We start from the raw sequence: 14590 nt of genomic DNA, 5'->3' as shown, positions 1-14590 counted from the left end.
TTTTACCGACTCGGACCTTTGAGTCCCGTTCAGCAAAATGAACAAATCTTTTTTCGAGTCAATTCGTTCAATTCTCTTTCCGGCTCAGACTGCATAGGTTAAGCTTATGGGGCTGTCACGTAATGATCGAATGACTCAAACCCGAAGACTCGAGCGATGAACTAATCAATTCTGTTTCCGGCTCAGACTGAGTTGGTTAAGCTTATGGGGCTGTCACGTGATGAACGAACGACTCGAAAAACCCGAAGACTCGAAACAGGCGAATCAATTCCAATACAGAAACTATAGGAAGTTGTGCAAATGCGCATGCGTGACTGAACGAATCACTCCCACGAGACGACTCGTTCTTCCCGAGTCACATTAAAGATTCGTTCAAAATGAACAAATCGTTCAAGAACGACCTGTCACTATAACGCAGTGTTACGGAAGCGACTTTGTGACGCTGACACCAAATACTCACAGAAAAATCCACAAGTAAATACACACGCTGTCTCTACGGTTTCTCCACACTGAATCCTCCAGGCACTACTTACAAAAGGTTACATTGACAAACGTGTTACGTTATTTTTAAAATGTTTCCTTTTCTTAGCACAAGCACAGCTGAGAAGCTTCGATGCATGTGCTCCATAATGTGTTAAAAAATCACGCATTTAATCACACTTTGCAATACAAGCAAAGGGGAACTTCTGTCAATGCATGATTTCCTGGTACACCGATTGCATTGATCAGCGCTTCCCGATTCATTTTACCCTCGCACCCCCTTGGTTTGAGAAGAATTATGAAAAAATATGAGGTTAATACAGAAAAACAGATCACCAATTGAAGCTTTATGAATAATCGATTCGCCATCAATAATTGTTTTGGTAAAGCCATACTCAGTGTAATCCTCCTTCCATTTTATAATTTTTCCGCCACTAGCCATGATTAAATGAACGGTAAAAAGTAAGAGTGAAGCGAGGGTGACTTATTCAGGCAGGCAGGCGACAGCTCAATAGCTCGAATTTGGATATAAGTAGGTTCTATTTAGTCGCCAGAAATATCTTTGTTAGGAATGGAAGTTGAATTTAGTCTTTAAATTTCTATGGTAAAGAAAAAGTTATGCAATGATGACTAAATTTAACTATATAAAGTCAAAACTTTTATATATAAAGTCATTCCCGAATATATAAAGTCAAACCTTGATTATATAAAGTCAGTCAGAATAAATCAAGTCAAAACTTGAATATATAAAGTCAGCGCTGGAATATATAAAGTCAAAACTTGAATAAATAAAGTCAGCGGCGGAATATATAAAGTCAGCGCTGGAATATATAAAGTGAGCACTGCAATATATAAAGTCAAAACTTCAATATATAAAGTCAGCGTCGGAATATACAAAGTCAGCGCTGGAATATACATCAACCCGTTGAATCCGACCACAGGGTCACGAGGGTCTGCTGGAGCCAATTCCAGCCAACACTGGGCGCAAGGCAGGAACCAATCCTGGGCAGGGCACATGCATCATTTTCAAAACATTAACCGAACATTGTTTTTTTAATTTATTTTTCTGAATACGTCTTTGTTAACTTAGTTCAGTTCAGAGTCGTTTCAATCAATAGATTTTGACTTTCACTTTATATATTCAGGAGTGAGTTTATATACTCCGATGTTGACTTTATATAATCAGGAATGACTTTATAAATTCAGAAGCTGACTTTATACATTCAGGTTTTAACTTTATATATTCCAGCGCTGACTTTATATATTCAACTTTTGACTTTATATATTCAGAAACAAGTATGACTTTATATATACCGACGCTGACTTTATATATTCAAGTTTTGACTTTATATATTCCGACAGTGACTTTATATATTCATGTTTTGACTTTATATATTCGGGAATGACTTTATATTTTCACAAAATCAATGTACTTGCCTGTTTGGCACCCCATAGTATATGTGTGTGTGTGTATACATGTGTATACATGCCAGCAACACTCATGACAATGACAAAACAATTACATTGTCAATCATGTCAAGTTATTATTAAAATGTTTCCTTTTCTTTTTACTTCTCCGCTGCCAAGCGCAGGTATTTTGCTATATCTATATCTATATATATATATATATATATATATATATAGATATAGATATAGATATATAGATATACAGTGGTGTGAAAAACTATTTGCCCCCTTCCTGATTTCTTATTCTTTTGCATGTTTGTCACACAAAATGTTTCTGATCATCAAACACATTTAACCATTAGTCAAATATAACACAAATAAACACAAAATGCAGTTTTTAAATGATGGTTTTATTATTTAGGGAGAAAAAATCCAAACCTACATGACCCTGTGTGAAAAAGTAATTGCCCTTGAACCTAATAACTGGTTGGGCCACCCTTAGCAGCAATAACTGCAATCAAGCGTTTGCGATAACTTGCAATGAGTCTTTTACAGCGCTCTGGAGGAATTTTGGCCCACTCATCTTTGCAGAATTGTTGTAATTCAGCTTTATTTGAGGGTTTTCTAGCATGAACCACCTTTTTAAGGTCATGCCATAGCATCTCAATTGGATTCAGGTCAGGACTTTGACTAGGCCACTCCAAAGTCTTAATTTTGTTTTTCTTCAGCCATTCATAGGTGGATTTGCTGGTGTGTTTTGGGTCATTGTCCTGTTGCAGCACCCAAGATCGCTTCAGCTTGAGTTGACGAACAGATGGCGGACATTCTCCTTCAGGATTTTTTGGTAGACAGTAGAATTCATGGTTCCATCTATCACAGCAAGTCTTCCAGGTCCTGAAGCAGCAAAACAACCCCAGACCATCACACTACCACCACCATATTTTACTGTTGGTATGATGTTCTTTTCTGAAATGCTGTGTTCCTTTTCGCCAAATGTAACGGACATTTGCCTTCCAAAAGTTCAACTTTTGTCTCATCAGTCCACAAGGTATTTTCCAAAAAGTCTTGGCAATCATTGAGATGTTTCTTAGCAAAATTGAGACGAGCCCTAATGTTCTTTTTGCTTAACAGTGGTTTGCGTCTTGGAAATCTGCCATGCAGGCCGTTTTTGCCCAGTCTCTTTCTTATGGTGGAGTCGTGAACACTGACCTTAATTGAGGCAAGTGAGGCCTGCAGTTCTTTAGACGTTGTCCTGGGGTCTTTTGTGAACTCTCGGATGAGTCGTCTCTGCGCTCTTGGGGTAATTTTGGTCGGCCGGCCACTCCTGGGAAGGTTCACCACTGTTCCATGTTTTTGCCATTTGTGGATAATGGCTCTCACTGTGGTTTGCTGGAGTCCCAAAGCTTTAGAAATGGCTTTATAACCTTTACCAGACTGATAGATCTCAATTACTTCTGTTCTCATTTGTTCCTGAATTTCTTTGGATCTTGGCATGATGTCTAGCTTTTGAGGTGCTTTTGGTCTACTTCTCTGTGTCAGGCAGCTCCTATTTAAGTGATTTCTTGATTGAAACAGGTGTGGCAGTAATCAGGCCTGTGGGTGGCTACGGAAATTGAACTCAGGTGTGATACACCACAGTTAGGTTATTTTTTAACAAGGGGGCAATTACTTTTTCACACAGGGCCATGTAGGTTTGGATTTTTTCTCCCTAAATAATAAAAACCATCATTTAAAAACTGCATTTTGTGTTTACTTGTGTTATATTTGACTAATGGTTAAATGTGTTTGATGATCAGAAACATTTTGTGTGACAAACATGCAAAAGAATAAGAAATCAGGAAGGGGGCAAATAGTTTTTCACACCACTGTAGATAGATATATATATAGATATGAGAACAACACTCATATCAATGACAAAACAATTACATTAACAATCATGTTACGTTATTTTTAAAATTTTTCCTTTTCTTTTTCATAACTTCTTTAACACACTACTTCTCCGCTGCGAAGCGTGGGTATTCTGCTAGTTATATAATATTAACAATAAGAGCAATTCATAACGGAAAACATACAAGGCAGTTAGGATCGAACCAGGGAACTCTTGATTATAAGTCAGCAATTCCTACCACTGCACCACAGAAGCTATTGTATTATCCTTGAACCTTTTGTGAAAGTGTTTATTTGAACTTTGCACTTCAGACTTTACACATTATATAGTTTATGTCTATATTGTGTCATTTATTACTAAAATATGAAAAACGTTTCAGTTTTAACAATGTATTTTTTGGTTAAGTTAAATGCACTTTTTTTGTTTAAAGACTACGTGCACTTTAGCTTGTATTGTTTAATGTACATTATTTCTTTTTTATTGTGATAGTAACACTAATATAAAAACATCTGATTATTTTCAAATTCATATGTTTCACTGGCTGTTATTTTAATTTGATTATTATTAATTTTAATCGTGTTAATGCAGAGACATCAGGGTGACATTCACAGGTTGACAGACTTGTGCATATGAGGTAAGACATGCACTGGAGCCCAGAACAGGATGTACAACCACAGGTTGCAGACATCAAAATAGTCAGGCATGAAATAATCGTGACTAATCAACAAATCGAAAAATAAATTGAACGATTAGTCGACTACCAAAATAATCATTAGTTGTAGCCCTAATGTGAAGTACTATTATTTACTTATTTCTCTGAGTGTTTGCTGTTTTCTTCAACAACTTAGTACAGTTTAATTGTTTGGGTGCACTATTGAAGTTCCACACCCACAATTGTTTCTGAGATGTAGAGGCACACATGTAAAGAAAATGGCAGTATCCTTACACAGAATCCTTTACCTGGTACTGGGAATATTGTGTTTCAATTGATGCCAAAAAGTACTTAGGAGAAGAAAAATGTATACTATCCTAACAAAGTACAAACCAATGGGTGTAAAAATATTTACATCTTATCAAAATAGTAATCTGTTCAGATCTAAATTATCCACTACCAGTTTGGGAGAGCCAGATTTTGGCACAAGGCTGGAACCAGCATTGGATAAACCAGTGTTTAAAAACCTTGGTCTTTAATGAATGGCACAATACGAATGTATCAGATTTCATTAAATCGAGTACACAATTCATACTAGATTTAATTCTGATAATATTATCCAGCACCTCTTTATATTAAACTGCAGTATAAAGGATAATTTAATACTCAACCACAAATTTGTCTATCCATCAACCAGATTTTGTGTCTGCAAAATTGCCCATATTTTTACTGCAAATGTCCTGTAATTGAAAAATAGGACACATAAACATGCATGTATAAACTGTATCACCACTGTTTTTCATTTATGTGTAGGCCTTTGAGCTTTATGTTTGATGTAGTATGTGGAAATTAACGGGGTCTACTGAAATTCAGTTCTTGAGAACTACAGTGATAATGTGAAAATGAATGAATGAAAAACAGGTTCTAAACTTGTTTTTGGTTTATATCCTCTTAGAGCTATGGACATTACGGCAGCCTTGCTTTTATCCTCTTAAACCGTGGTAGCAAAGTACAGCTATTTCTTTCTGAGAAGGGTACCCTAAAATGAAGCCTTATTATTCTAAAAAAAGGGAGGGGTATTGTTGGATCAGGCATAAAATTTTGATTTCAGTATCACTACCAGCTTTCACACTTCAAAACTAAGTGCATTGAAGTAATACGGGGGTGAGGGTTCATCACGAATTTCAGACTGTGTCAAAGCAATAAGTGGAGCAGAAGCCCATGAACATCCATTCACAATCACATCACTCTTCATAGCCACCTCCTCAGTGCGCTGTGCCATCATACCACACTAATTCTGTGTTCCATTTGAAGCAGGAAGTGGGAATTTCAAGTCAGAATTTTCAATTGGAATAACTTCTTAATTTGGATTTTCAACTCAGAAACCTGGGACTGGTCGGTCAAGTCCGAGTTTGGGTCACTTCAGATAACGATGTCAATCCAAATGGCGATGTACACCATGTACTTTAGTGAAAGCTGTAGTATTATACTGTTTATTAAAACTTCTGCCTATTTGTGTCTCATTAAATCTTTTGTACACACAGTAATGTCCAACTTTTATCTGTGAACATGTTACTATGGTGTTTGGATATGCAAAATAACACATAATGCATTGTTATCAACTGTCACTTTTTACGATGGAGTAAACACAACAGAGGTTTTCCTGAAAGTATCTATATTGGTTTTTCAAATGTTTTATCAGGACACAGTCAATCCAGGTGTGACGTCATTCCCATCTCTGACAGCCGAAGTAAATGAAATGGAGTAGAAGAACTGCATCAAAGTTATCTGGGGTTGCAGTGTTTTTTTATTAGAGGTGGGAGGGGATATAGGTAAGACTTCACATACCCATATACAGAATTCCACATTTCATTGGAATGGTCTGACTCTGTGCTGTCCAGTGGTCAAACGTTTTTGAGTATATTACCTTATAAGTCACAGTATCAGACCTGGAAGGCTAACCAGATACTAGACAAAGGTAGCCTGTTATTATGTATTATTTGTAGGACATTGTACAATGTTGTGTTTGGTATCAGTCTGAACAGGATAATTCACTATTAAGTACTAATGTGCCATTTTTAGGTTTTTGCTGGTGTTTTGTAAAGTAAGATGTGGGACTGCAAGGACAAATAAAGTATAATCTAATCTAAAATCCTAAGAGTGCTTCTAATGGTGTTTCCAGTTTTTGAACTGTTGCTCATGTATGCTCTCATAGAGGAAGCATTTATCGTATTTTTTACATTCTACTGGTCGAGACCATTCCACTGACATATAACACTTGAGTATCCCCTATACAGAGTAGTTATGACTTGATGCAAAATATTCATACCAAATTAAAATCAAACTGTACATATTGTAATAATTTGATTACTAGGATTGTGAAGCTTACAAACAACATATTGCTTATGGTGATGTGTGACATAGTTCACCTGTATGACATTGCAAATTTTTGTAAGGGCTGATTGGCCCATGCCAGTATAAGAGGATATACAATAGATCCATGAGGTTACTACGTAAACTAGATTAGGGAAATCAACAAGAAGTAAACATGATTTGTCTACTACAATTGCTTTAATGAAAATTACCTTTAAAATATTCAAGTTTTAATGCTGATAACAGATGTAGCTTTCATTGAATGTTATTATAAATAAAACATTACGAATTAAAACAAAGATTAGAATTCTTTTTTCTACAACATCATCACTGTTTAATGTTACAGTGTGGACAAAACACTAGTTTTTACAAGTTATAGCAAAAAACATTTTTGTGAGACTTACCTTTTCACAAACAGGACTATTGTCATTTGCATCAAGGACCTTAACCTCAACCACTGCTTTTGCCACAAACGTCCCATCAGTTGCAGTGATATTTAGGAGGTAATTGTCTTTCTCTTCTCTATCAAGAGGCCTTCTGACATAGACCTTCCATTCATTCTGAATGTGTTCAATAGCAAATTGTCCCTGAGGGTCTCCTCCTGAAAAGTCAATGGAAAAGTGCCATTCAAGCTAATGAACAATACAGCTATTTAGCTAGAAAGTAGGAAGAGAGATACTAGTAACAAAATAAAAGGCTCACATGCAGAGAATAGCTGAATAGCCTCAAAATGCATCTGCTCCCTACAAATGATGCACAGTAGACATGCTGTGAAAATTTTAGGTGCTTAAATAAAAATACCAGCAGAAAAAGCTTTATAATCACTAAGTTTTACTGTAACATTTTAGTACTTGATAGTCTTAGAAGCTTTTTCCATGCAAAGTTTGATTTTGTCAGGTAGGCAGTCTCTATTCATATAATTAATAAGGCATTTAATGAGAGCAAGTATTGCTCTGCAATTTATATTACTAAACTAATATATTTTTTAAATTAAATTTATCATCTATTCCATTACATGGTGCTTACACACTTTTTTTACCCAAAGGAATTTAAAAAATAGCATTTTAAGCAGGTTACGTAGCACAATTACTGATTTTTGTTTATTCCTCATGTTAATGCCAAATGGAAACGTTATAATTTCTGCCCTTATTAGTGGAATTTTTAAAAGTACATGTTGTGTGTTGGTTAATAGACTGTTATATGTTGCTCTACTCCACATGGTATTAAAGCAAGACAAATAAGATAAAAATATAATACCAATGATTATCTGTTCCTTTAATAAAAAACACAATAGATTAATTTGCTTAACATGCCACTATGCCTTTTCTCTGTGCTAATAATAAGAATTAGTTTAATAAACAATAGTTGCTTTCTTTCTCTTGTGGTCAAAACATTAAATTCTATTTGTAGTATTATGTAAATCATATACCGGTAATTAGGCAAATAAGTATATTTTTGGTTGGATATCATTTAGTTTCCAACTTATTTTTATATGAAACACATATGCTTTGTGTTTCTACAGTGTTTCGATATATGTCTCTGGGGAAGAACTGGTTTCTAAAAAAATATCCACTTGTGCTGAAATGAATGTAACACAGTAATAGTCTGCTAGTATTAATGGTTTAGTTTCCAACGGCATGCTGTATTAAATAGAAAGTAATGATTTACCTTAAAGCGATGAGCATCTTAATAATGTTTAAGCAAGATATAAAATTAGCTTTACAAATGTATATTTAAACTCTACAAAAAAATAAAAGTTTATTTTATTCAGATTCTAATATTTCAAATAAAAATGCCTTTAAATAAGGAAGAGACTGAAAAATCTTTAGAAGTTGAGCTAAGCATGTCATGGAAACAGACATAATTTTCAAAGATTTCATTCTTTCATTTCCAAATACCCACATCATTTTTAAGGGAAACTATGGAGGAATACTTTGGACAAAATTAAATAAATATGCAAATAAATAAAAGTGCTGAAATATGACAAAAATAAATAACAACATGAACTGTGAGTATAAATAATTAAATGTGTCAGGAAATATATTTTTGGTGCTTATTTTATATGCTTTTATTTAGTTATTACATAATTTATTAATTTCAATGATACCACATGCAACTTAATCCCGCAAATTAAAACTGACACTTTCACTTGTTATTGTTAAGAGGGTGGGATCCAGCATATACTGTCTGTTGATTGGTTAACTTTCAGCAGAGTCTATATATGCGTTCTGCCTGACTTGAGTATTTCTGTAGGCTCATGTGCATGGTGAAAGCTGTGACTATGTGCCTTAGATATGAGTGCATGAAAAAGTTGTCCAGAATTACCATGCAGAGCAGTTACTTCAGTTCAAGGAACTCTGAATTCATGATTAGAAGTTTACACCTGAAGTGTCTACTATAAAATGTAGTATATGATGGCTAACGATTTTATGTCCGCTCTACTGATAATTCACCAATCAGAAAGCAGCACTCTATAGAGCCCACTATCTCAATAATGATAAGCGAAAGTAACAGTGTTTATTTCAGGGCTTAATTCATGTTGCGTTCAGTGTCTCTGAAATGAATCAATGAAAAAATAATTAAATATATACATATAAAAAATCTAAAAATATACTTCATGACACATTTAATTATTCATTCTCACTTTCACATAACCTTTATTGATCTGGATATTACTTATTTATGTCCGAAAAATTCGTCCATAATACACAAAGCACTTAAAGATGGTACATACTGTAGTACAGAAAGATATGCCATGACTGACATATTCAGAAAACTAGTAAATACAAAGGAAAATTTTATGTAAACAATGGACATACTGCTGTCACTTTCTAACTGACTCGAAATTGAATGTCTGTAGATTGCAACTTAAGCTATGGGAAAGATGCTTTCAGGGTTGTTCAAAACTGACATTTGGAAACAATCTGATCTACAGTATGCTGGGTTAATTAGAGATTAAACACCTGAACAAAAAATGCTGCAGGCACATTTTTTTAATCTTGTGTAAAAACACAATTAGTAACTGTGATAAAACTGTTTTCAATTTATTAAATAATACACTACTAGTGTTTTTACATACAGTACTTAAAATTAATGTCTGTGTTATTTATATTTAAACTGAAAATATACAGCTACATTGTATATTGTGAAAGAATTGTGTTCCTAATTTTTTTTTAAAAATACTGGCATCTCATCATCTGCTATTATACCTTTTGGGCATCAGAATTTCTAACCAAGATATATATTTCTAACTAAATATATACTTACCTGTAATGTAAAAATCCACTTGTTTGTTGACTTCTTCTGTGTCTGCATCAGTTGTACTCAGAATTGCAATAACACCACCAGGTGGATCATCTTCACTCACGGTTCCCTTGTAAATCTCTGCAGTAAACCGTGGAGGGTTATCATTTACATCTGTAACAATCACTTCCACTACAGTGCTAGCAATATGCTGTTCCTTTTCACCACGATCAGATGCTATCACAGTAATCCTGTACAGGTCCTGTTTTTCATGGTCAAGCTCTTTCAGTGTTATAAGCCATCCAGTTTCACTATTAATAGCAAAAAGCTCTACAAGTTCTTCATTTTCCTGATTTTGTGCCAAGCTATACAACACTTGCCCATTGGTGCCAGAATCTAAATCATTAGCTTTGAGTTGGATTACACGTGTTCCTCCTTGGAGATTTTCAGCAATAAATGCTTTATATGGGTTAGACTCAAAAACAGGGCTGTTGTCATTACCATCCTTAACTTGAATGCTTATATCAACTAAAGAGACAACTTCATAGTTATCATAAGTGTACTGTGCTAAAAGTGAAAGCTGATACCATTTGGTGGTTTCGTGGTCCAAGTTTTTTTCAAGCTTCAGTCTGCCAGTATCCTTGTCAACAACAAAAACTTCATCCCTGTTACTTTCAGGAGTATTTCCTTTTATGAGGCTGTAGACCAAAGGCTGATCACTCTCTGCCTGAATGACATCAATTTCCGATCCAATTGGGAGGTCCTCTGGGATTGCAAATGAATAATGCGGCTCCACAAACTTGGGAAATGGCACTTCAGGACTAAGGATTCTAATATAAATTGGAACAACAGATTCCTTTGGTAGAATTCCATCATCCTTTGCCCGGACATAAAATGCATAGAGTTCATTTTCAAGCCCAATTAGACTCTCTTTTGTAATTATGACTCCACTAAATGGATCAATTTCAAAGTTTTCAGCAACACTATCAGAATCAGATTCAATAGTGTAAGTTATATCTGCATTGCTGCCTTCATCAATATCAGAGGCTACAACTTTGATAACTGAGGTGCCCCTCAATGCATCAGATGCTATATTTATCTTATATTCAAGAGCCCTAAACTGTGGAGTATTGTCATTTTCATCAGTCAATATTACATTAATTCTACAAAATCCGACCTTGCCCCCACCATCCTTAGCAATCAGGCTTATAGTAATAACTTTCTCTAGGGTATTCTCACGGTCAGGCTTTTCAAGTGTGAATATCTGTCCATGCTCATTTATTGAAAACTTGTCTTTTGCATGATCATTGACAATAAAATATGACACCTGACCATAAATGCCAGAATCCTCATCAGTAGCTTTTACCTCAATTACAAATGTTCCTATTGCAGAATTTTCAGATAGTTCTACTTCATATTCATTCTGGACAAAAGATGGACTGTGAAAATTAGCTCCATTCACTGTGACCTTGAGCTGTGCGGTACTTCTGAAAACTCCATCAGTGACAGATACACTGAGGTTATAAAATGGGGACATTTTTTCTTTTCTGTGGTTGGACACTGCCACCATTCCAGTTTTTCTACCAATTTCAAAATTCATATGTTCATTTCCAGTTAGAATAGAGTATTCTAATTTATACACATCAGAGGAGTCTGCATCAAACGCAAGAACTTGTGTTACAAATTGTCCACGTGTGGCAAGCTCACTCACCGTTGCCTCATAAACCTGTTGTGTAAATATGGGAGGATTATCATTAAGGTCAGTTACATATATTGTAACTAAGACATCACTGCTGAGAGCAGGTACACCTCCATCAGTAGCTCTAATTAACAATGTATGTTGGCGCTGCTCCTCATAGTCTAACAATTTAGAAGTCCAAATGATACCATTAGTGCTATCTATGAAAAATGAACCTGAATTCTTTCCATCAGCTTGAAGTATTTGATAGGAGATAAATTTATTGATCCCAGAGTCAGAGTCTCTGGCAGCAACCTGAACCACTGATGTACCAATTACTGAAGCTTCTGAAAGTATGGCAGAGTAGGAAGTCTCATTGAATATTGGTGGGTTGTCATTTATATCTTCCAAAATTACATCCACAAATACTTCTCGATGAGCTCCAGTTAGTGAGTCTGTAGCTCTCACACTTAGTTTATATGCTGGATGTGTTTCAAAATCTAGAGGCCCAACTACATGTATGACGCCAGTGTGAAAGTCTATTGCAAAATGACCTAAAGGATCGCCTTCTGTGATAGTGTACATAATCCGCAGTCCATCAGAACTGTTGGCTTGAACATGTAATACTGGAGCCTGAAAACGAATATTCTCTGGAACTTCAATATTATAAAAGGGCTTTTCAAAAACTGGCATGGCCTTATTGACTACAGTAATAGGAACGTCAACTTCAGTAGAAAGAGCTGGTTCTCCCCCATCTTTTGCCACTACTGTGATGACATATTTTGCATTTATACTATCTGCATCAAGGCCCTTTTTCAGTGTGATTTCACCCACTGGAGAAATCTGAAAGTACTCATGGTGTTCTTTTAAGTAATAGTAAACATTTCCATTCTGTCCTGAGTCTTTATCTACAGCAGTAACAGAGAGAATAACATAGCCAATCTCTGCATCTGCCTGAACAAGTGCATAATATGGCAGATTTACAAACTTTGGAAAATTATCATTGACATCTTCCACAAAGACCTTCACTAACACATGGGAAACTCTTGAAAGCATCCCCTCTTCAGTCACTTCCACAACCACATCATAAATATTTTGTTCCTCATGGTCAAAAGGTATACCAGTAGTTGATAAAACTCCAGAAGTAGGGTTTATTTTAAATCTTCTGTCTGGATTCAAAATTTGATAAAATAATGGTTCATTTATTTGGTTGCCTACTGGTGAAATAATTGCAACTGTTTTAGGCTCTGAAGAGTTTTCAAGAACTGTTCCATTATATGACTTCTGAGTAAACCTAAAATTGTTTTCTTTGCTTTCTTTCACATTGATTTTGACATAAGCTGTGGCAGCATATCTTCCATCAGATGCCCGGACTGTAAGCTCATATCTGCTTCTCAGCTGTGTGGTGTTTTGAATAGAAATGATTCCAGAATCAGTATCAATCCTAAGCTTCTCTCCTATGTTCCCTTCAGTTATTGAATATATAATTCTTGAATTAGGCTCAGAATCTGCATCTGTTGCATTTACTGCAAGTACTTGAACTCCTTTATATGTTGGCAACAATACTGAAGCTTCATAAATATCTTTACTAAAAACTGGTGAACAGTCATTCACATCTGTTACCTGGATTGTTACATTAGCTGCATTTTCTGCAAACAACTGTGGTTTTCCCTTATCATGAACCTGCACTGTAAAATAGAATATATTATTTTGCTCATAATCCAGGCTTGATACTGTTCGAATGGCACCTGTGCTGGCATCTATTGAAAAAAATTGTTGAGCAGATGGTTCTACTATTTGATAAATAAGCATTGCATTTGATCCTTTGTCCACATCTGTGGCCCGGATTACGAGTGGTGTATTCTCAGCAGTTAAAACCACGCTATTCGGCGGAGCAAATTCGCCAATAAGTCCTGTGTACTCCTCTTGGATAAAAGCTGGTGCATTATCATTCTCATCTAGAAGGTGAATCTGCATTGTTGTATTTGTAGATAAACCAACCATATTTGTAGCTTGAATAGTCAACTTGTATGAAGGCAGTGATTCATAATCAAGGATCTTCTGAGTGAAGACAACACCAGAGTTTGGATTAATGTCAAATGCACTTCCTGTATTCCCATCTTTTATTTCATAAACCACTGATGATTGACTATATGTTGCAACTAATCCAACAGAACTTCCAATAATTGCTGTTTCACTGATTTCTGTCAAGTACTCATTCATTGTAAATTTTGGCTTTGCGTTATCAGAGATTGTCACAAAAATATTAACTTCTGTCAATGTGCTTAATGGAGGATTTCCCTTATCTGCCGCTTTAACTATAATTTCATACTGATTTTTATTACTTCGGTCAAGCTCTTTTGCCACTTTAATAATGCCAAGGACTGGATCAACAGCAAAGGAGTTAGCAGTGTTGCCTGAAAGTTAGAAAGAAAAAAACAGAAATCAGAGGTCAAAAACAGGAAGGGCTCCGACTATCAACTGCCAAATTTACAAATTTTGTCTTTACCCACTAACACAATAAATTAACTCAGAAAAGGCTTTTTACAGTTTAAATATTTCTAATATTAGAGGGAAAACTATATTATCTAACCATTGTATGGTGAAAGATTTTAGTTCTTCATCAGTAATGAAATAGAGACAGTGAAGCATGTTATGAAGATTTCAGAAATTCATCAGCCTCCAACTTATGCAAACATTTTTTACCATTTTCAACCCAAAACATTTTTGAACTATTCTATTACAACTGGCTCCAGTTATTTCTGACATCTGAAATATGCTCATTTCATATGCATATTTTTCAAATCAGCTATGCTATCCTCCCCCAATGTTTCCATTTGTCATACATAAAGCTGTGAGAAAATAGTAG

The 14590-nt window shown here is 35.3% G+C and overlaps 1 protein-coding gene across 5 annotated transcripts in view; it reads right to left on the bottom strand.

Annotated features, from left to right (window-relative positions):
* Window positions 1-14590, bottom strand: part of fat1a (FAT atypical cadherin 1a) — a 194763-nt gene that overhangs the window by 61366 nt on the left and 118807 nt on the right. For all 5 annotated transcript variants that reach the window (XR_005633345.1, XM_039750959.1, XM_039750961.1 and 2 more), the window contains exons 10-11: window positions 10068-14138; window positions 7205-7401 (exon numbers count right to left, since the gene is read on the bottom strand). Coding sequence is in view for 4 of the 5 variants with exons in the window: in XM_039750959.1 (XP_039606893.1) it covers window positions 7205-7401; window positions 10068-14138 (4268 nt within the window). In the remaining variant the exon portion in view is untranslated. The remainder of the gene's footprint in view (window positions 1-7204; window positions 7402-10067; window positions 14139-14590) is intronic.

The sequence above is a fragment of the Polypterus senegalus genome, chromosome 4 (assembly GCF_016835505.1).
Source record: "Polypterus senegalus isolate Bchr_013 chromosome 4, ASM1683550v1, whole genome shotgun sequence".
Lineage (NCBI taxonomy): Eukaryota > Metazoa > Chordata > Cladistia > Polypteriformes > Polypteridae > Polypterus > Polypterus senegalus.
The sequence above is the reverse complement of the archived record's forward strand: the minus strand, read 5'-3'. Positions and strand labels throughout refer to the sequence as shown.